The 20,632-nt window shown below is 44.6% G+C and overlaps 1 protein-coding gene across 1 annotated transcript in view; it reads left to right on the top strand.

The window, feature by feature from the left end:
* Positions 1-20,632, top strand: part of ZSWIM6 (zinc finger SWIM-type containing 6) — a 100,905-nt gene that overhangs the window by 63,836 nt on the left and 16,437 nt on the right. The window contains exons 5-7 of the mRNA XM_044276165.1: positions 18,357-18,536; positions 19,049-19,225; positions 19,408-19,554. Coding sequence (XP_044132100.1) covers positions 18,357-18,536; positions 19,049-19,225; positions 19,408-19,554 — 504 coding nt within the window. The remainder of the gene's footprint in view (positions 1-18,356; positions 18,537-19,048; positions 19,226-19,407; positions 19,555-20,632) is intronic.

Raw genomic sequence — 20,632 nt, 5'->3', positions numbered from 1 at the left:
TATATATATATATATATATATTGAAATCCGATCAGTGTGTGTTTGGTTCGTCTCCTCCTGGGATGGAATGGTATACAATGGTGGATATTTTCTTTACACTGCCGTCCTGAGGGGGATGCTTTGTGTAGACTTAATAATCTTGCTGCAAAATGGGGGAGAATACACCAGAACATCTGAGACCACTCCGGTGTAATTCCTGGATGCCCCTCTTCCTCCCGAGACCACGCTCCGATGCAACGGGTGCAACCTGCCAATTATGACAACCGCCTGTTCCTACAGAGGCAATGGTTGGTTAATGCACCAGAGAGCGGTCGTAGTGAATGGTATATAGTATCACTGCGGTAGAACACAGGGCTGAATTCAGCTTCATCGCGTCTGGTCGAGGGGACTCGGTGTCACAGCAGCAAACCTCTGTCCCAGCAGTGGCCGCGGAGGGCTGTGATCTTACCGCAGCTTTTTAGAGGGGGTTCTCTAATTCCCGATCTCCACAGTGCATGGTTGTGATCGCCTTTTGAGATTGTAGACCGCTATTTGCTATCGCACGTTATCGTTGCTATGGGGTTATGCGTCGCAAAGCAAATTTTAAGGTTACACAAAGCTGGGGAGTACGTTTGCAGATGAAGATATAGCTAGTTCCTTTGCCTGGAGCGGTTATCCTTCAATGTCAGGGTCTTCTGGAGACTCTCTTCACATGTTACGCTAAATTGCTGGTTAGTGTGTTTTTTTTTTTTTTTTTTTTTTTTTGTTTTTACATTTTTATTTATTTTTTTATTATACAATGTGCTGTGCTTGGTGAGCACAGAGAAGGATGTGGAGCTACTGTGTGCACCGATGCCTTCTCAAACAGCTGATCACTAGGGGTCTCGGGAGTCTGACTTCCACTGATCAGATACTAATGACCTATCCAGAGGAAGGGTCATAAGTAAAAACTTTCAGAAAAACCCTTTAAAGGGGGTTTCTGGAATCGGAATATTGTTGGCCTTAGTTGATGCCATCAATATAAGAGCAGTAGGAGTTCTGACTCTGCACCCCATCAGTCAGCTGATTTAAGGGACCATGATGCTCCTGCTAGTGCTGCCACCTAGCCATTGTTTTCATTGATCCGACTACTACGTAATGCCGGTTTGTGGGCTTGCACCTGGGAGGAAGCTGCTGTATCCTGCATCACTGCTACAAAGTAGTCAGAATACAGGTAGACCTTCCATGAGAGCTAGCAAGACAGCCCCTTTAAACGCAGGTTGCTGAGGATCGGACCCCTTCTGATTGGGTATTGATGGCCTATCCTGTTAATAAGCCATGAATATTCTTATACCAGAAAACCGTTTCACGATATTGACAGTCGGGCATCCTGGGACTTGTAGTTCTGTAGCTTATCTGTGTCTTGCATAGTTCAGAGGAGATAAATGTCCATTCCATTATCTTCCTGTGTCGTCTCTTACCCAATAATTTCCTCTAGTGCTTCTTATATGGAATGCAAAGAATTAGACAACTTTTGCTTGAAACATGCAGCAATTTACTGTGTGTGTGTGTGAGGGTATGTCCACATTGGAGATAATGGAGCAGGGGGTTTTAAGAAATCTCATCCATGTGCTGTGGAAGAAATCTGCAGGGTGGGTTTTAAAGGGTTAGTGGTAACGTTGCCCGTGCGTCACGTGATCCATGGGGGACAAGTCACTGCTGTGGCCAGTCACTGGTTGCAGTGGTCACATGAACCCAATCAAACAGTACGTTTACCAGCAGGTACTGAAGGAGCCAGAACCTGTAGGTGGGAAAGTTGTGCTTCCCTCTAAGTCTGGCTGAAAGGCCCCTGAAGGTGGACAACCCACCCCCCCCCCCCCCCCCTTTTTTTTTTTTTTTTTTTTTAACTCTGTATAATGTCGGTTTATACTGCTTATTTCACTGGGGAAATGCACAGCACATCTGCAGTAAAGTCCATGATAGATCCACATGAATTTTGAACTATGCATTGTTTTGTTCCTCTATTATCCCTCCTGTGTGCATAAACCGACAACTGTGTTCCCAGTTGAGGCAATGTTTTGGCTCATTCTGATGCCGTCGGCCCTGATTGGACAGTGTAGACTGTATAGGGCAAAGGGAACAGTAATACCCAGTTGTCAGTTTTTATTTTTTTTTTATAGTTGTAGATTTCTGAGAGGAATAACAGTAGAACGCACGTTTTATGTGCTCCAGATTTACTTTCATGAGGAAAATTTTACTAAAACCGAGGAGCTCTGACCGGAGCGGTTTAAAAGCAACTTGCTTCTTGGTCCATGATTTCCGAGGCCATATGTCCACAACAGCTATACCTTCCAGAAAGTTCCAGTCAGATGTCCAGAATCTGCACGTTCCCCTCCTGCTCGCGGAGCCTGTGGGTGCCAATCACACAATGTCCTGGTGCCTGGCTGTAGAGGCGGCAGCTTGTGGGAGAGATGTCCAGAACGAGACAGGCCTGTGGAGGTAATCCAGCACACTGTGACAGGAAGCTGCACGGGGAGGATATTTGTCCCCTCGGTCTGCGCGCTGCCTTCTGTCAGGACTGAAGAAACCAAGAACAATCAGCCAATGTCCCCCTCCCCCTCATCTAAATAGGCAAGGAAATTGCAGTTTCATTTCGGCGGAGAAACAATCGCTGTCAGACTATTCGTAGCCGCTCATGTCTGTTTTATTTTACATACTTACCATAAATCTATCGTTTCTCTGCCGTTGCAAATTGGAGCTGATGCCTGGAAATTATAGCCTTTTACGTAGCGTGTTGTGATACATGTGTATAAATGGGGAGCTGATCTAGTCACGTCATACAAGTAGATGTGTAATGTAAAGAGGAGGCATTATGTAGAAAAGCATTGTCCTATTTAAATGCTGGCTGGAATACCCCTTTCATGGTGTGGGGTCCCATCTACTGGAAGTGTTAGCTTTGTGGTGGCTATTGGGGCACCCACTGATCATCAGTTCTAGGGGATTCCAGTTTCTTGTCTTGTCCCACCAGCAGGTCTATGGAGTGGTGGTTAAAGTGGTATTTTAGGGACAGTGAAAGTGACAGCTGCAGTATTTGTCACCAAGCTTTCCTAAAAAGGGACCCTTCAGAAATGACTAAAATGACTTTAAAGGGAATCGGTGAGCAGATTTGTACCTATGACACTGGCTGACCTGTTACATGTGCCCTTGGCAGCTGAAGACATCTGTGTTGGTCCCATGTCCATATGTGTCTACATTGCTGAGAAAAATGATGTTTTATATATGTAAATGAGCCTCTAGGAGCCACCGGGGGCGTTGCCATTACTCCTAGAGGCTCTGCTCTCTGCAGCTGTCACATGCTCTGCACATTGACGGGGTCAGGTGTGATGTTTTCAGTGCCTGGCCCTGTCAATCAAGGTGGAGAGGTCCTGGTGGTCGCAGAGAGCAGTAACAGTAGGTGCTAACAGCGTTGCGGCCTTCTCTCAGCACTTCAATGGGGCTCAGCAGCACCTAGGTCATGTGACCGATGAACATGTCATTGGCCTAGGCATTGTAACCCTTACAGTTCTGGAATGTATTGGATAGCACTAACATAATGCTGTCAGTGATATCCAATAAATTCCAGAATTGTAAGGGTTGCATAACATCATAAATCATTATAATGCTATGCGACCCTAGAACTGTAAAGAAGGCAAATGACAAAAAGAAAGCATTTAAATAACTAAAACAGGAGGGTTGCAAGGAGACATTGAAAAAAAAAAAAAAAAAAAAATAGAATAAGTAAATGACAAATAAAAGCTAGAGATGAATTGTGAAAGAGCAAAACTAACCCTAAAATGTTCAATTATATAAATGGTAAGAAGTTTTAATAGAAGGTGTCTGCCCTCTACAGAGTAATGAGGGGGGAATTGCAGAGAGCGATGAGGGGAAAGCAAAGCTACGGTATTTAAATTTTTTTTTTTTTTTTCTCCACTGTATTCACGGAAGAAAATAAACGGTCAGATGAAATGCAGAATGTAAAGGTAAATTCCCCACTAAAAGTGCCCTGTCTGACCCGGGAAGAAGTACAGCGGCGTCTTACAAAGATTAAAATGCACAAATTGCCGAGTCCTGATGACATACACTCCCGTATACTAAGAGAATTAAGTAATGTCATAGCCAGACCGTTGTTTCGTATATTTAAAGAACTCCATACTAGGGATTGACCGATATTGATATTTTTTTTTTAGGGCCGATAATTTGAACTTTCAGGCCGATAGCCGATAATTTATACCGATATTCTGGGTATTTAGATTTTAGGAAAAAAAAATACAAATGCCTACACAAATCAGCTGAAAATTAATATTTATCGTTAATGTGTAGTGTTTTTGAGATAGAGATAGAGATAGAGATAGAGATAGAGATAGAGATAGAGATAGAGATAGAGATAGAGATAGAGATAGAGATAGAGATAGAGATAGAGATAGAGATAGAGATAGAGATAGAGATAGAGATAGAGATAGAGATAGAGATAGAGATAGAGATAGAGATAGAGATAGAGATAGAGATAGAGATAGAGATAGAGATAGAGATAGAGATAGAGATAGAGATAGAGATAGAGATAGAGATAGAGATAGAGATAGAGATAGAGATAGAGATAGAGATAGAGATAGAGATAGAGATAGAGATAGAGATAGAGATAGAGATAGAGATAGAGATAGAGATAGAGATAGAGATAGAGATAGAGATAGAGATAGAGATAGAGATAGAGATAGAGATAGAGATAGAGATAGAGATAGAGATAGAGATAGAGATAGAGATAGAGATAGAGATAGAGATAGAGATAGAGATAGAGATAGAGATAGAGATAGAGATAGAGATAGAGATAGAGATAGATAGAGATAGAGATAGAGATAGAGATAGAGATAGAGATAGAGATAGAGATAGAGATAGAGATAGAGATAGAGATAGAGATAGAGATAGAGATAGAGATAGAGATAGAGATAGAGATAGAGATAGAGATAGAGATAGAGATAGAGATAGAGATAGAGATAGAGATAGAGATAGAGATAGAGATAGAGATAGAGATAGAGATAGAGATAGAGATAGAGATAGAGATAGAGATAGAGATAGAGATAGAGATAGAGATAGAGATAGAGATAGAGATAGAGATAGAGATAGAGATAGAGATAGAGATAGAGATAGAGATAGAGATAGAGATAGAGATAGAGATAGAGATAGAGATAGAGATAGAGATAGAGATAGAGATAGAGATAGAGATAGAGATAGAGATAGAGATAGAGATAGAGATAGAGATAGAGATAGAGATAGAGATAGAGATAGAGATAGAGATAGAGATAGAGATAGAGATAGAGACGGCCGCGACGGTCGCGTAGAGATGAGCGATAGAGCTAGCGATCGAGATAGGATAGCGATGCGATAGCGATCGAGATGAGTGGATCGGTAGATAGAGATAGAGATAGAGATAGATAGGATGAGATCGCTGAGATAGCGCTCGGTAGAGATGAGCTAGGTAGAGTAGAGATGCGATAGAGCTAGCAGATAGAGATAGAGATGAGATAGAGATAGAGATAGAGATAGAGATAGAGATAGATAGAGATAGAGATAGAGATAGAGATAGAGATCCCAGGATTACACTGCTGGGGCTCCGATTGGAGGAGAAGGGGATCCTGTGGCCACTGCCACCATGATTGCACTGCACCACCAATGGTTTTCAATGCTGGGGGTGCACTGTGTCACCAATGATTAATACTGGGGGGCTTTGGGGGGGGGGCGGGCACACTGCGCCACCAATGAAGATATTTCATATACTCATGAATTCATATACAGGAGGCGGGAGCTGGCTGCAGAATGACATAGCCGGCTCCCGACCTCCTATAAGCGGTAGCTGCGATCCGTGGCACCTGAGGGGTTAACTACCGCGGATCGCAGCTATTGCTCAGAGGTCGGGAGCCGGCTATGCCATTCTGCAGCCAGCTCCCGCCTCCTGTTCAATTTGAATAAATTAGAGATTTCTCTTCATTGGTGGCGCAGTGGCCACAGTTCCTCTCCTCTTGTCCCCTGTCCTTTCATTGGTGGCAGCAGCAGCACAGGGGGAGGGAGACACTGCTTCCTTCTCCCCTGTGCTGCTGAGGGAACACGGAGAGAGCTGAGAGCAGCGCGATCTGTGTTCCCCCTACGCTATCAGAATATCGGCCAAATAGATACAGATAGCGGTCAAAATCCTGAATATCGGCCAATAATGGTCGATCCCTACTCCATACTGACAGGGACTCTTCCAACAGGATTGGCGCATAGCAAATGTTGTGCCTATATTCAAAAGGATGTGTGGATGGAGCCTAAAAAGATAACTTGTACGCTCACAATATATTGCACACTTTTTTTTACTTTTAGTTTTGATTATTGATAAATGTGACTTGTGCCCTCGCATTAGGTCTGTGTTCATATCCGAGCTCCACCAGATGGCAGGCATCAAGACGGGGGGCTGACTCTTGTCAGCAAATGGGATCTGCAAGTTAATTGGTGTTTTCTGCTCGCTCCTGGCTGTGAAATGAAATTGGAAGCCCTTTAGCAACATGGAGAACATAGGACCTGAATACAGATGTCACTAGTCACCGGTGGTGCTCGCTGCGAGACAATGGCAGGCTGACTCCAACAGTGGTCCATTATGGATCATTTAAATATGGGGATCATATTTAAGTTAAAAGCCCCATTTACCTCTGCTGCAATTTAAATGTCCACTTAGCAAAAGATAAGTGACAAATTAAACGACGCAAAAGATAAGTGACAAATTAAACGACGCACACAGTCACTTTTTTTTTTTAACTTGTAATGTAAAACAACCTCGGACCCTTCTCGTGTGCCACCCCATCTCATTATACTTGTCAACGCTAAAGTGAGATGTAAGTGGCACCAAAATCAGAGGACGGGTCGTCACCTGGTGGTTAAATAAAACTGAAATTGTTGCTATAAAACCCTTAAAGGGTAGTCGAGGGCTATGTCTATCTGACCTATCCAGGAGCATATTAAAGGAGGTTCCTATCATAGACCTAGTCCATGACTGATCTTCTACTTATGCCATGAGTGTGATCTGTGCTAACGTGACCAATGCCACCCTCCCAACAGATCTATGTATTTTATCCTCCATGTCCATAGCAGAAAATGCTGACTGTGCAGGACTGGCTCTTTCAGGTTCTACAATTGATCCTAAAGGTGTTGTCCAGTTTTGAGTTAATAGAGGGTTCCTAGGTTCAGGATTATCTTTTGGCCAAAAAGTAGAGAGCTGGGTCTGGAGGACTAGGTTCCTTCATTACAGTGACAACTGACGCTTGTATGGAGAGGCTCCTCCTCTTCAAACAGCTGATCATTGGGGGTGCCAGGAGTCAGACCCCCGCCGATCTGATATTGATGACCTCTCCTGAGGATAGCAGAAAAAACAGGTTACGGCAGCATCTCCGGTGTATCCTTTATTGAAGCCATGAGTGCGGTACTGTTGTGGCTGATGCATTCCGGTATTGGTCGGTGAGGTCCGTTGGTGCTGCTCTACACCTTTTTTTTGTCTTTACACACTCCTGAGGATGGGTAATCTGTATTAATGGATGGACAACTTTAATGAATTTGAATGGGCTTTGTGTAATGCTTAAAGGGTCACAGTTTTCAGAACTTTTGATAGGTCATAATGACACATCAAAGGTTTTGATTGCTGGGGGTCTGAGTGCTGAGACCCCCCACCGGTGGCTAGAACGAGGAGAGAGAAGTGTTCGCATAGTGTACTCCTCGATGCGGGAGAGACATAAAGACCGGGTTTATAGACTTTCTATTGAGTCCGGCTTCTGCATCGAGGAGAGTGCGAGCTATGTGAGGTCGGGTTCTCATTGGCGTTATTGAATTCTGCTATAGGTTCCGTTTTTGTTTCCGTTATACATGACTGGAACAAACTGAACTGTTATGTGCCCCCATAGACATGTATTAGGATTGAGCAAAACAGAATGCATTCCATCCTAGAATTCCGTAATAGTGGAGCGTATAATGGAATCTAATAACGCCAATGTGAACCCGGCCTGAGCTCTTTTTTTATTCTAGTGATCGGTGGAGGTCCCAGCACTCAGATCCCCACCGATCAAAACCTTTGTGTGATATATGGAAAGTTTTCTGAAGACTCGGTGACCCTTTTTAATTTCCCTGCAGCACTACCACAGGAGAAATCAAACACTTTACTGCCAGTTTCCCAACAGATTACAGATGATCGCTAGGGTTCCCAGCGGCGGTATCCAATTGTCAAGGGGCCATTTAAAAATCCCGTTAATGCAGACCCCCGGTCAGTGACAGATGTTAGGTATATGGTAGAAATGTTTGTAGGAAAAGTTGGATATGAGGCCCAGCGTTTCTCCAGATTGTCCTCTTCTGTATAGGTTTCTGCGCTTATCAAGTGGGATTTCATAATTTCTGTGATTTCCATACAGATCACCCTGTTGCTTTTATTTTCTTTAACTTAAAAATGATTTGCTTATCCATTCAGAACTATTTGGTCCGTGATCAAATTCAAAACTTGAAAACTGTCAGAAATTGACCACAGAGCATCAGTGCTATCCATTAGAAAATTACCCATTTTTGTTTACGTCAAGTTTTTATAGTAAACCTATTTTTAAAGCATTTTTGACAGCCTCCTATATAATTTTCCATGCCACAGTTTTTTTTTTTTTAAATCCTAAAGCTCTACAGTTTTTGCATTGGCCACTAAGTCTAATAAATGCCTCTTCTTGGCCTGTACAGATGACTTTTCAGCAGTCATTTCATTATCATTAGGCTACACACGGATGGCGTTCGTGTGCGTGCCGCAATTTGCGAAACGGCACAGACGGCCTTTAATATAACTGCCTATTGTTCTCAAAGCGCTGACAAGAATAAGACAGGACAGGTTATATATATTTTTTGCGGACCACGGAACGGTGCAGATGCGAACAGCACACGGAGTCTGTTTGCATCTTCTGCGGCCCCATTGGAGTGAATGGGTCCGCATCCAAGCCGCCTAAATTGCGGAAAATAGGTGACACATTTCCTTCAACTTCTGAATAGTTTCATGAATGGAGCCATTTGGTGTGTTTTTGAAAGAATTTTAAGCTGTCAGTACTTTTATTTAGATATGAGGGTTGTACTGTACTATTTGTACTGTATCTGCAGGCAGCATGTTATAAAGTAGGATGAGCTGAGCAGCTTGATAGTCTTGATAGAGCTGCCCACTGGACTCTTAGGCTGAGTTCACTTGAGCGTGTCCGGATAAGGTCTGGATGTGTTGCGGCAAACCCGCGCGAGTAGGTACCCAATTGTAGTCAGTTTTGACTGCCATTGCGTTCCGTTCAGTTTTTATCGCGCGGGTGCAATGTGTTTTGCACACGCGTGATAAAAAAAACGACTGTGGTAGTTTGGGTTCATGGTTGTGTAGATGTTGTTTTCCCTTATAACATGGTTATAAGGGAAAATAATAGCATTCTTTAATACAGAATGCATAGTAGGTGGTCAATTGAAGGTTAAAAAATAATTAACTCGCCTTCTCCTCTTTATCGCGTAGCTGCCGGTCTCTTCTTACTACTTTAATCATGAGCTGCCGGCTAAAGGACCTGTGGTGACGTCAGATCACATGGTCCATCACCACGGTGATGGATCATGTGATTGGACCATGTGATCTGACGGCACCACAGGTCCTTTAGCCGGCAGCTCATGATTAAAGTAGTAAGAAGAGACCAGCAGCTACGCGATCAAGAGGAGAAGGTGACTTAATAATTTTTTATTTTTTAACCCTCAATTGACCACCTACTTTGCATTCTGTATTAAAGAATGCTATTTTCCCTTATAACCATGTTATAAGGGAAAATAATACAGTGAATAGACTGTCACCTAGCAACCATGCGTGAAAATCGCACCGCATCCGCGCTTGATTGCGGATGCTTGCTATTTTCACTCAGCCCCATTCACTCACAATATAGAGTATGCTGCGATTTCCACGCAACGCATAAGTGATGCGTGAAAATCACAGCTTATGTGCACAGCCCCATAGAAATGAATGGGTTCAGATTCAGTGCGGGTGCGATGCGTTTACCTCCTGCATTGCACCCGCGCGGAAATCTTGCCTGTGTGAACTCTGCCTTAAAGGGGTATTTCCATCTTGGACATAGAGGTTGCTAGGATATGGGACCCACACCTATACTTGTAACTGAGCCCACAAAGTGCTGGAGGGTACATCGCGCATGTGTCGAAAATAACCGATCGCTGGCTTGGCCATTTCCGTAAGTCCCATAGAAGTGAATAGAAAATTTGGTGCTCTTATAGGAATGAATGGCGGATGGATACGCAAGGCGCCCCTTGCACTTGAAGGGCTCTGTTCTAAGTATAGTTGTGAGTCCCAAAGGTGGGACCTGCACCTATCGGACATTGGGGGCTCCCCCTGCTCTAGAACATGCTGTCTGCCCATTGGACAGTGTTGAACGTGACCGGTTCCCTTTAATAGTTTTAAATTAAATTCTTGTATATTTTTAGCTTTACTGTCTGAGAGGGGGAAGCATGTCCTTTCCTGAGCTCTGGTACCGTTTCCTGTTCTCCCATCCCCCTCTGCTCACATAGTGTGCAGTCTTCAGGACAGCATGGCCTCCCCCCTCTTTGCCATCAAAAATCTATTGCATTAATCAGCCAGCCAGTGCAAAATGCATGGGGAGTGATTATACTATCATGCACAATACAATCAGCATGAAGCACTTGTCAAGACCAATACATCAAAGTTTAATTCAGTAATAGAATGAATTGGAGCAAAATGAAACATTCTATTCTTGGAAGAATCGCGGCCTCTAGAACAGCCGGCATCCAGGAGCAACGAGGCCCTGAACCGGCGTCCACGCAAAGGTAACGATTATGGATGCAGAAGGTGACTTGTTCGCGGTTTCTGTATTCTGTAATTTACAATTTGCTTGGCTGTTAGAATCTATTCAGCCGATGGGTCTGTGGGCATGTTTTCTGTAATGTAAAGACGTGACTGAAGACAACTCCACCCCGGGTATGGCTCAGAATCACGATGGGTCCTGATGTAGAATCCACTTTGTGTGATTGGTTACCCAACGACTTCAACACAGCAGAGGTCAAAAGATTTCTTTCCAGAGCCATAATACATATGAACGTCCCCCACCCCCACCCTTCCACTAAAAGAAGCAATTACTCCGACCCTTCTAGATGGTATACAGTTATAGCCCTTAAAATAAGGTGTAAATTACGTGGGGTCTTGTGTGCTTGTAGGATTGACTTCTGGCTATAAGTTATGGTTGATTCATTCCTGCATGGTTTATTGTACATGGGAGAGTGAACCGTGAAGCAACTGAGAAGATTGAGGTTTGGTGCACACTGGACTCTAATTGACACCCAAGAAAATTTGATTTCTGGAGGGGATCTTATTTTAGCTGCATCTTTAGGTTTATAGAACTTCACCCCTTTTTAATGTGTCTGATAAGTAAGCTACTTATGAATGTTTGTTTTAATGGTTCAGATCTAACCAGGTCAACAACCATTATACAGCCTGTATCTTCTCCCAAGGTCTGTTTCATCAAAGGACATAAAGCTTGGCCCTACACAAGAGACTAGAGGTTTTCTGAGATTCAGATGTTCATGACCCATCCTCAAGGTAGCCCAAAAATATCAGATCAGAGAGCGTCCAATACACAGGACTCCCTCTGTTAAGCAGTTTCAGGGGGCCACAGCCTCTTTCTAGGCCACTGATGTCATGTTTTTGTGGCCTAGCCACAGCTCAATCCCACACAAGTGAATGGGGTTGAGCTACGATACCAAACAGATGCTATCCAATGGACATCACTGTGCTTGGTAAGCTGTGAGGAGGCCGCAGCACTCACTGGAACACTGTGGTGTCTTCACACGGCTGATCAGCCCCCCCCCCCCCCCCCCTGCCGATTTCAAAATACTCCTATAAAGTTGCCAGAAATGGACTTTTAAGCCAATTGTTTGAAAAACGTCTGCGGACATTTTTTGACCTGACCAATTTTATTTTTTTGACAGCCATGTCAGAAAATGTAGTCTGATTTCGGCTGAACCTGCAGGTGTATAGCATGATGAGCCAAATTAGGTCAATTATTTGCCAATGTGCTCAAGGTCCAGTTGTTTAATCTGGCGTGTGGCCAGTGGAATCATACCTACAAATGGTGTCTCGGCTAATCGCGCTCATGTTTATGGCTGGCTTCCTAAGAAGGCATTTCTGTGCCTTCAAGTCTGGTCCTGAAGTGCCAGCCTCATGGATCCCTATGTTGTCAGCTCTGGGTATTAGACCATTGGTCAGACTGTGGGCTTGCGCTTGTGTGCAGATTACTTATATTATAGTTGGTACATCCAGGGCATGTAATCCCCACCCATGGGAGCACCCACTTATGGGTATGGCTTACATAACTTCCAACCATTTTCACCTTAAATTGCCCAAGTTTGTTGGGACCGTTCCTATTGGCAACCATGACTCTAAATAGGCAGGTCTACACCCAATGCCCGGTACTACCTGGTAATGCCGTGGCTACATGGTGTGTCCTAGAAATTGAATGGCAAAAAGGGAGTGGAATATAAGATTATATTTCATGTCTATCGCTGTGGATTATGTCGTTACTACATCACGCAGAAGTAATTAAACTTCAATGCCAGCTCCTCAGCATTGCCTGTCCTCCTCCTTTCCTGCTCAGATGCAGAATCTCTCAGGTCTGTAAAGACTAAAGATTTTTGTGGTGACTGGCCAAAGTGTCCGTTCATTTTTCCTACTTATTACATCCTCCAAACCAATATCCAGAAGAATTTTTTGGCCTTAGGAAGGCCATCGGCTGTCTTGTGAGATTGCTCACCGGGTTTGAATAAAACATTGCTATTTTTATCTGTTGTCTCTTGCATTGGGTTCCCTAGAATTGTAAGTGCCTATTAAAATGTAATTGGGGGAATATGTGATTGGCAGTGGCATATCCACCACATATGTTTTGAGAGTCAGTGTAGGGTAAAGTCTTTTATTAGATGCTTTCCCGAGAGAGTTGAGTGATGAGTTGGATACAGCAGAACAGAAGGAGCGCATGTGGCGGAGGAATGTGACTGCCATCAAATCCTCCTCATATCGACCAATTCTCTTATCTTGAATATTTTTTTTCTTTTGCATGACTTCTTTGAGAATGGTATAAATGATAACTCTTCACCCGCCTCCCACTCCACGGATGCCTTGAAATCCTTATGGCCCACCCTCAATCTTTTGTGCAACAAAGAGGCTTATGTGAGGGTCCTAGAACAGATTATCACTCTGTAAATGTAAATTGCTATAAATCTGCCTTCAGAACAATGCCTGTCTGCTGCAGTTTTGAAATGGTTAACAGGGCCAGTGTCTTGGTATGTAGTCTACGAATGCATGCAACAGATCTGAGAGGCTACTAGCTAGGGTGTCAGTACTTTGGTAGCGCCCCACCATATTGCATGCTCAGATTTGGTCTTGGCTGATTGCCTGCCCGAAAGATGTTAGAGATGTCTGTAGCCTTGCTCCCGATCAGTGTCTGGTTTACTTTTTTAGGTTTTGGATGTGATCCAAAAGGTTCTGTAGGAATGCAATGTCTTGTATAGGTTAAGGGCCTGTTCAGTTGTCATTTTGGCCATATGTTCTGCGTCTACACTTGGGCTCTCCCGTTACATACTCTGGATGTATCTGTAGACTCTCTGACTCGGGTATGCCAAGAGCATTGTACTTTAGCACTTGTAGTCTCATATACAATGAGCATGCACACAGCCGCTCCATTCGATCAGTCTGGAGAACCCAGGGACCCTTTTTTTTTATTTTTATTTTTTTTATTACCCCACAGATAATGTGGAATGAACTCATTTTAAAGCGGGTTGCCCAGGATTTGGATATTGATGGCGTATCTTCACGATAGACCATCAATATCCGGTTGGCAGGGGTCAGATACTCCACAACCCCATCGATCAGCTATTACCTTGTCTGGTGCCAGAACTGCACAGCTCTGTCCATTGTGTGGTGGACGGAGCTATATAGTTCCAGAGCTGCACGGTAACAACTTGGTGTTGGACCCTGCAGATTTGATATTGATAACTTGTCTTGTGGATAGGCAATCAATTTCAAAACCCCTATACATTGTGTATGTGTCCTATGCTATTGAGTAGAGATGAGCAAATTTCATGTTATGAAATTCATTCACGCTTTGGTGGTAAAAGCAGAATTGCGTTAAGGATTCCGTTAACACAGACCGTAACGCAATTCTATGACTGCTTTTAGAGGCGTTCCATTATTCATTCCGTCATAATAGAAGTCTATGGCCTGCTAAACAGATCCCCTGCATAACGGAAAGGGGACGGATCTGTTTTGCAGCCCATACACTTCTATTTTGACGGAATGCCTCTAAAGGCATTCCATTATGCATTCAGTCATAGAACTGCGTTCTGGTCCGTGGTAACGCAATCCATAACGCAATTCTGCTTTTACTACCAAACAAAGCATGAACATATTTTCAAAATCTGAAATTTGCTCATCTCTACTATTGAGTACTGAGGACCCTCAAGTTACAATATTAATTGGTTCCAGGATGACCATTGTATGTTAAAACCATTGTAACTTGAGTAATTGGTTCCAAAGGCCCAAAATGTCATCCAAGATGAGAAAAAATGAAGATTTAAGAAAAATAGGCAGATAACTAAGACGGATAAAGCAAGTCCTTACATATAACAGTCAGGAATAGCTGCTAAATAGCAACTCATACAGCTATTTTACCAGAGAAGTGACCTTGATTGGTTAGATCTGAGTCTGATGCAGTGTATCTCGAGTCTAGTTTCAACTTACGATGGTCAGAAATGACCATTGTATGTTGAAAATATTGTATCCTGAGGCCATTGTATCTTGAGGGATCACTATGTTTTGCAATGGGAGTCCTTGGAGGTGATGTATGCCTATACAGTTGGATATGTTGCAGCCTTCCGTCAGATACAATGGAAGATCCCCTTGGCATATACATCCTAAAGCAGCCTCTAGGTAGATACACTTAGCTGTTGGCTGAACCAGTTCCTCCATACCCCTCCGGTTTGGTCGAGCATGCCTGTTCTCAATGGGGAGAGATAATCCATGGCCCAGTACTTCTGGTACAGCTCACCTCCCTTGAACAAAGGATCAGACATGTTGAGATTCAACATTCTTGACTGTTCTTTTCCTGAACCTCTGTCGGGAGCCAGTGCACCGCCATAGGATCAGCCCGTCTGAAATCTGTGTGTTAAGCAGGCTTGGCTGTTGTGTGCGGGCACCTTTTACCTCCCCTCCGGGTACTGAAGTATACCTCTCATTGTGTTCTTCATCTCTAGCTTTCCCAGTCCAGGTCCTTGGGGAACGCGGGTGTAATTATTACCATGGACAGTTCAATCAGAGCTGATTCCTTATCTGAATCTACAGCGGCTATTCCTGGTGCCACCCATCCCCCGCCTCTATTTACTTGTCAGGCCTGGGTCTCCAATCCTTCAGTGTGATTCCATGCATGACCTCTAGAGGTAATTGCATGATGTTGTCACGGGTTGCAGGCAGCACTCACACGGACAGGCCTTCAATTCAACCTTGCGTTCTGAGTCCATGGCTCTCGTGGGGTTAACCGTAGCTCCTGGCTGTTGACCGTCGACCATCTAGAATAGCAGGGTTGCCGTGTCCTTGCCCAGATTGCCTGGCACGGCACTTTCTCGCAGAATCTCCTGCTCCAGCAGATTGTTCAAGTGACTGAGCAAATGTCCTCAAGTGTGCAAAAACGCATCCTCTAATGAGCCGATGAAGTGTGGCTGGATAGCACTTTTCAGACGTTCTTCACGCCCCTGTCGGGGTTCACGTCGGCGAAGAGACAGCTGATTAAAAAATCTGTCCACGTGAAAATTGGCTTGTTTCAGACCTCACCGCATTCAGGCGCACCCGTTACGCTGTGTCAGGGATGCAGATTGTGAGCCCATGGTACGTGTGAAATGTCAGCACAAATTACATTTCTCCTGAAGCCCTTCAAAGGGGGGAAAAAGAGAATGTTAAACAAATTTCTCGCTTAACCTAATTACAGAAATAATGGCAATGAAAAGGCGTCTGGTCCCATTAAAAAGCCGCCGATGAATGATGGGAGAAGTGACTTGTGCTCCGTAAATGAGACGCTGAATAATAATGTGTCTTTTGTTTGCTTCAGGTGTGTCTGCATTCATTTATTCACGCGCAGACGGCTCCCTGCAATGTTTTGGTGTGCGGGGCCTGTACAATGCACTTCTTGTAACATTTGGTTGCAAATTTAACTCCCCTCCTCAATGAGGACAGAGCGGCAGTCCTGGGGGCTCACACGTACCATGGGCTCACAATCTGCATCCCTGACACAGCGTAACGGGTGCGCCTGAATGCGGTGAGGTCTGAAACAAGCCAATTTTCACATGAACTAGCGGCAGGACGGATCCGACAGGCTGTCCCCTGCCACTAGTGTGAAAGTACCCTAACCCTGGGTTCACACCTGAGCGTTTGAGACGCGCGTTTTACGCACGTATGTCGCATGTTTTATGCGCATTTTTTGCAATAGTAAACGCGCGTTTGTGTGATTGACTGACTGCAGTGTTGTCCAATGAGTCTATGGCCAAAACGCAGTGACAAACGCCCCCAAAAAAGCTCAAGAACTTGTTTATGCGTCGGACGTTTTACAGCGCGTTCAAACGCGCTGTAAAACGCTCAAGTGTGAACCCAGGGTAACAGATGACCAGTGGGGGTGTTGGACCCAGACCAGTCTCATACTGAAGATCTATCCTGAGGATCAGAAAATACCCTTTAACGGGGACCTGCCACCACAACTTGTTTAAACCTCTGCTGCTTCTGTACTTAAAGGGCGTCTGTCAGCAGATTTGTACCTATGACACTGGCTGACCTGTTACATGTGCGCTTGGCAGCTGAAGACATCTGTGTTGGTCCCATGTTCATATGTGCCGCATTGCTGAGAAAAATGATTATTTAGTATTTGCAAATAAACCTCTAGGAGCAACAGGGGCGTTGCCATTACACCTAGAGGCTCTGCTCTCTCTGCAACTGCTGCGCCCTCTGCACTTTGACAGGGCCAGGGAATGAAACATTTTAACTGCCCGTCCCTGTCAAAGTGTAGAGCCTCTAGGTGTAATGACAACGCCCACGTTGCTCCTAGAGGCTCATTTGCATACTTAAACATCATTATTCTCAGCACTGCGGGCACATATGGACATGGAACCAACACAGATGCCTTCAGCTGCCAAGTGCAGATGTAACAGGTCAGCCAGTTTCATAGGAACAAATCTGCTGACAGACGTCCTTTAAGACCGCCCCATGTACAGCTATCAGGATTCTGTGTGTATACAGATATAGCTATTAGTCACTGATGGCACATTCCCTGTGTACAACTGAAGTCAGAAAGAGCAGAGATTTAAATGTGTAAGTTGTAATGAATCCTTTGCCACAGAACTGTATCTGCTCAGCTCCTCCTGCTCTATAACCTGCAGATTGCAGGTCCTCTTTCAGAGATAACATTTTGGCTGTCTGCAGTCATCACTCACAGGAGCTTACGACATACTATATACATTATACACTCCTCAATAAGCTCCTGTGCTCCCCCTGGTGGTGGCTGCAGGCAGACAGAATGTTGGCTTTTAAATCTGTAGACGGGACTATAGAAGTATTGTCAGAGGAACAGAACCCGATCCTATTAGAGAAAATCTTGTCAGTTTATTTTATCTCACAATACATAGGTCTGGAAGGAGGGTCCACCCAAACATGGACTAGAAAGATGAAGAAAAAATCCACATTTTCTTCTAGACAACCCCGATCATTATATGTAGGGTATTGCTAATTTCAATTGGACCACTGAAAATAAATCTGTGTACATATGTGATTTTAGTGGGCGTGCTGTTTGTATGCCTCTGTGATTTTAGTGGGCGTGCTGTGTGGTTTTTGTTGTTGGGGTGCTGTTTGTATGCCTCTGTGATTTTAGAGGATTAGGCTTTGACTTTTTTTCCTATTTTTATAATAAAAGCATGCGAACCTCAACCACAGCTGTCCTTTGCAGTTTGGCCCGGTCACCAAGGGGGCTGAACAGCGGACTGCTCCCAGTATTAAATACATAATATAATAGCCCACCCTTGAGGGTTGTTGGCTTTGGAGGCATCTGCCATTTGCTTTGCCTGGTATACACGTGGTTCTGTGAATATTTTCTATCCGCATCTGTGGCCATTTTCGGCAGTGAACGCGTTGTGTAGAGGCTTCTTAGGTAAATTTTATGGTGAACATCACATTTCCTCATCTCAGTTTTTGAGGGCATTACAGGTGGGCATCCTGATATGACTATTGATGCCATGCTCTGTTTCCTTGCTAGGTGCCCTATGGATGTGCATAGTCTTAAATCCCCACTGCAAGCCGGAGCAGAAGGCCAGTTGGCTGAAGCAGCTGAAGAAGTGGAACAGCGTGGACGTCTGTCCCTGGGAAGATGGCAACCACGGAAATGAGCTGCCGAATTTAACCAATGCATTGCCTCAGGCTGGAAATGCCAACCAAGGTGAGAAAGCGGACCTCCCCGGTGAAGGTGCTTATAACCCTGTATGCATGCACATAGCAGAGCTGAACGTATTGGGTTATTGCTCAGGCTGCATTGTGGTACGTTTTACCGGCAGTCCCATGTAAAAACTCGGCAAAAGCGTGATATGGATCCCATTGATCCTAAACCTGTTCTTCCCCATTAAAGGGAACCTGTCACCATGAAAAGGCACTGCAGTCTGCAGGAGGAGCTGAGCAGATGGATATGGTTTCATTAAAACTTGTAATTTATACCTTTTTTAAACCTTTGCTCTTTTTTGGCAGTCATGTGGGCGGAGCTACTCGCAGACCGCTATCAGTCATGGATAGGACCGCCCACACGTCTCCTAAGCAAAGTTTCACGGAATCTCTTCCCATAATCTATATATCAATCTGCTTCGCTGCTGCCTGCGGATTCCCTTTGACATACTGACATGTATTGTTTTTGGTAGGTTTCTGCACCCGATCGCTTAATCTGGCATTTCTCCTCCACAGATTTATCACACCGCCCTCATCGAACAGTGTTCACACGAGCCATCGAGGCTTGCGATCTCCACTGGCAGGACAGCCACTTACAGCACATTATCAGCAGTGACCTTTATACCAACTACTGTTACCATGACGACACTGAAACCTCCCTCTTTGACTCTCGTGGGTGGCCCCTCTGGCACGGTAAGTCGCCCGCTGGCAAAGGCTGCGCTGTGACCGGCCGCTTTGTAAACTCTGGAGCGGTGGTAGGCGCGAGAAATGTTTGGCCATAAGAGGATTTTTGTTCTCATAATGTGGCCTGTAGGGCAAAGAAAATATGCCGAAATGACTGGGCCGAGCAATCACTGTCCCTTCTGTCTCTGTAGAGCACGTCCCCACAGCGTGTGCGCGGGTGGACGCGCTGAGGTCACATGGCTACCCTCGGGAGGCCCTCCGACTAGCGATAGCCATTGTCAACACCCTCAGAAGACAGCAGCAGAAAAGAATGGATATGTTCCGGCTGCAGAAGAAAGGTATGCATCCAGTGAACCATACTGCCGAATATTTCTGAGCCAGTCTGTATCCAGAGGAACACGCGGAAACCCTGGCAGCATTACATGTGTCTGCCGCATTCATTACATGGACAATATACCCTTTATATCCCCCCTATTGACATTTCTGTAAGGGCTCAGCGCACTGAATAGGTTATTCTTTACCTCCTGTAAATGAGCATATTCCTCCTTTAATTGTACGGTTTACAGAAATGAAGGCTGCCAAGTGACAGGATGGAAACCAGTGCTAATGGAGGGAAGCGAGGAGTCCCTCCCAGCATTCTCTTCCAGGGAACTGCATAATGGCAACTGGGACCACGGATTTGTATTGCCTGGGTTATATAAAGGGGGTTGTCCAGGATCATGGAAACCTTACAGCGCCTCCCCTGTCCATGGGTTATGTCTGGTATTGCAGCCCAGCTCCATTGAAGTGAATACAGTTGCGCAGCATTGCCATACACAAGCCATAGATCCCGGTGTGACGCTGCTTTTTCTAATCCTGGTCAACCCCTTTAATCATGATCCAAATTTGAAGGGGTTATCCCATCATGAATGTAAAAAAAAATATGAAAATCTGACATTATATAGTACATGACTATCTCTAACAAAGCTAGAACCAGCCCTGTTCTCACATGGATCCAGAGATCTCTACATTCACTGCTCCTATTGCCCTGCTACATTAATTTCAAGCTGGCATCTCGGAGGACGTGTCCTTCTACTGCTGGTGGCAGTTGAAGGATGGAACGGAGCATGTGCTTCCATCTCGGTGAGCAGGACAAGGAAACTAGAAAGAGCAAACAGCAGGTGGCGCTATACAAATAGACCAGTGAATAGGGTTGTTTCAGGTATCGAACTTTTGATACCCAATCGATACTTTTATGCCAGTATCGATTCGGTATCATGTGTTTTTTTTTATTATTTTTTTCTTCGATACTAGACCCTCCTATGGTGCTAGTCACGCGCGCAAACAGTTGAGAAGGAGGCAGTCCCTCCCTCCTATGACGCGGCCGCGCTGAGCCCTATGAAGTGAGCGGGCTCTGAAGCTGCTTGCACCCCTGCC

The sequence above is a fragment of the Bufo gargarizans genome, chromosome 1 (assembly GCF_014858855.1).
Source record: "Bufo gargarizans isolate SCDJY-AF-19 chromosome 1, ASM1485885v1, whole genome shotgun sequence".
In the NCBI taxonomy this organism is placed as follows: domain Eukaryota; kingdom Metazoa; phylum Chordata; class Amphibia; order Anura; family Bufonidae; genus Bufo; species Bufo gargarizans.
This window is presented reverse-complemented; position numbering and strand designations above follow the sequence as displayed.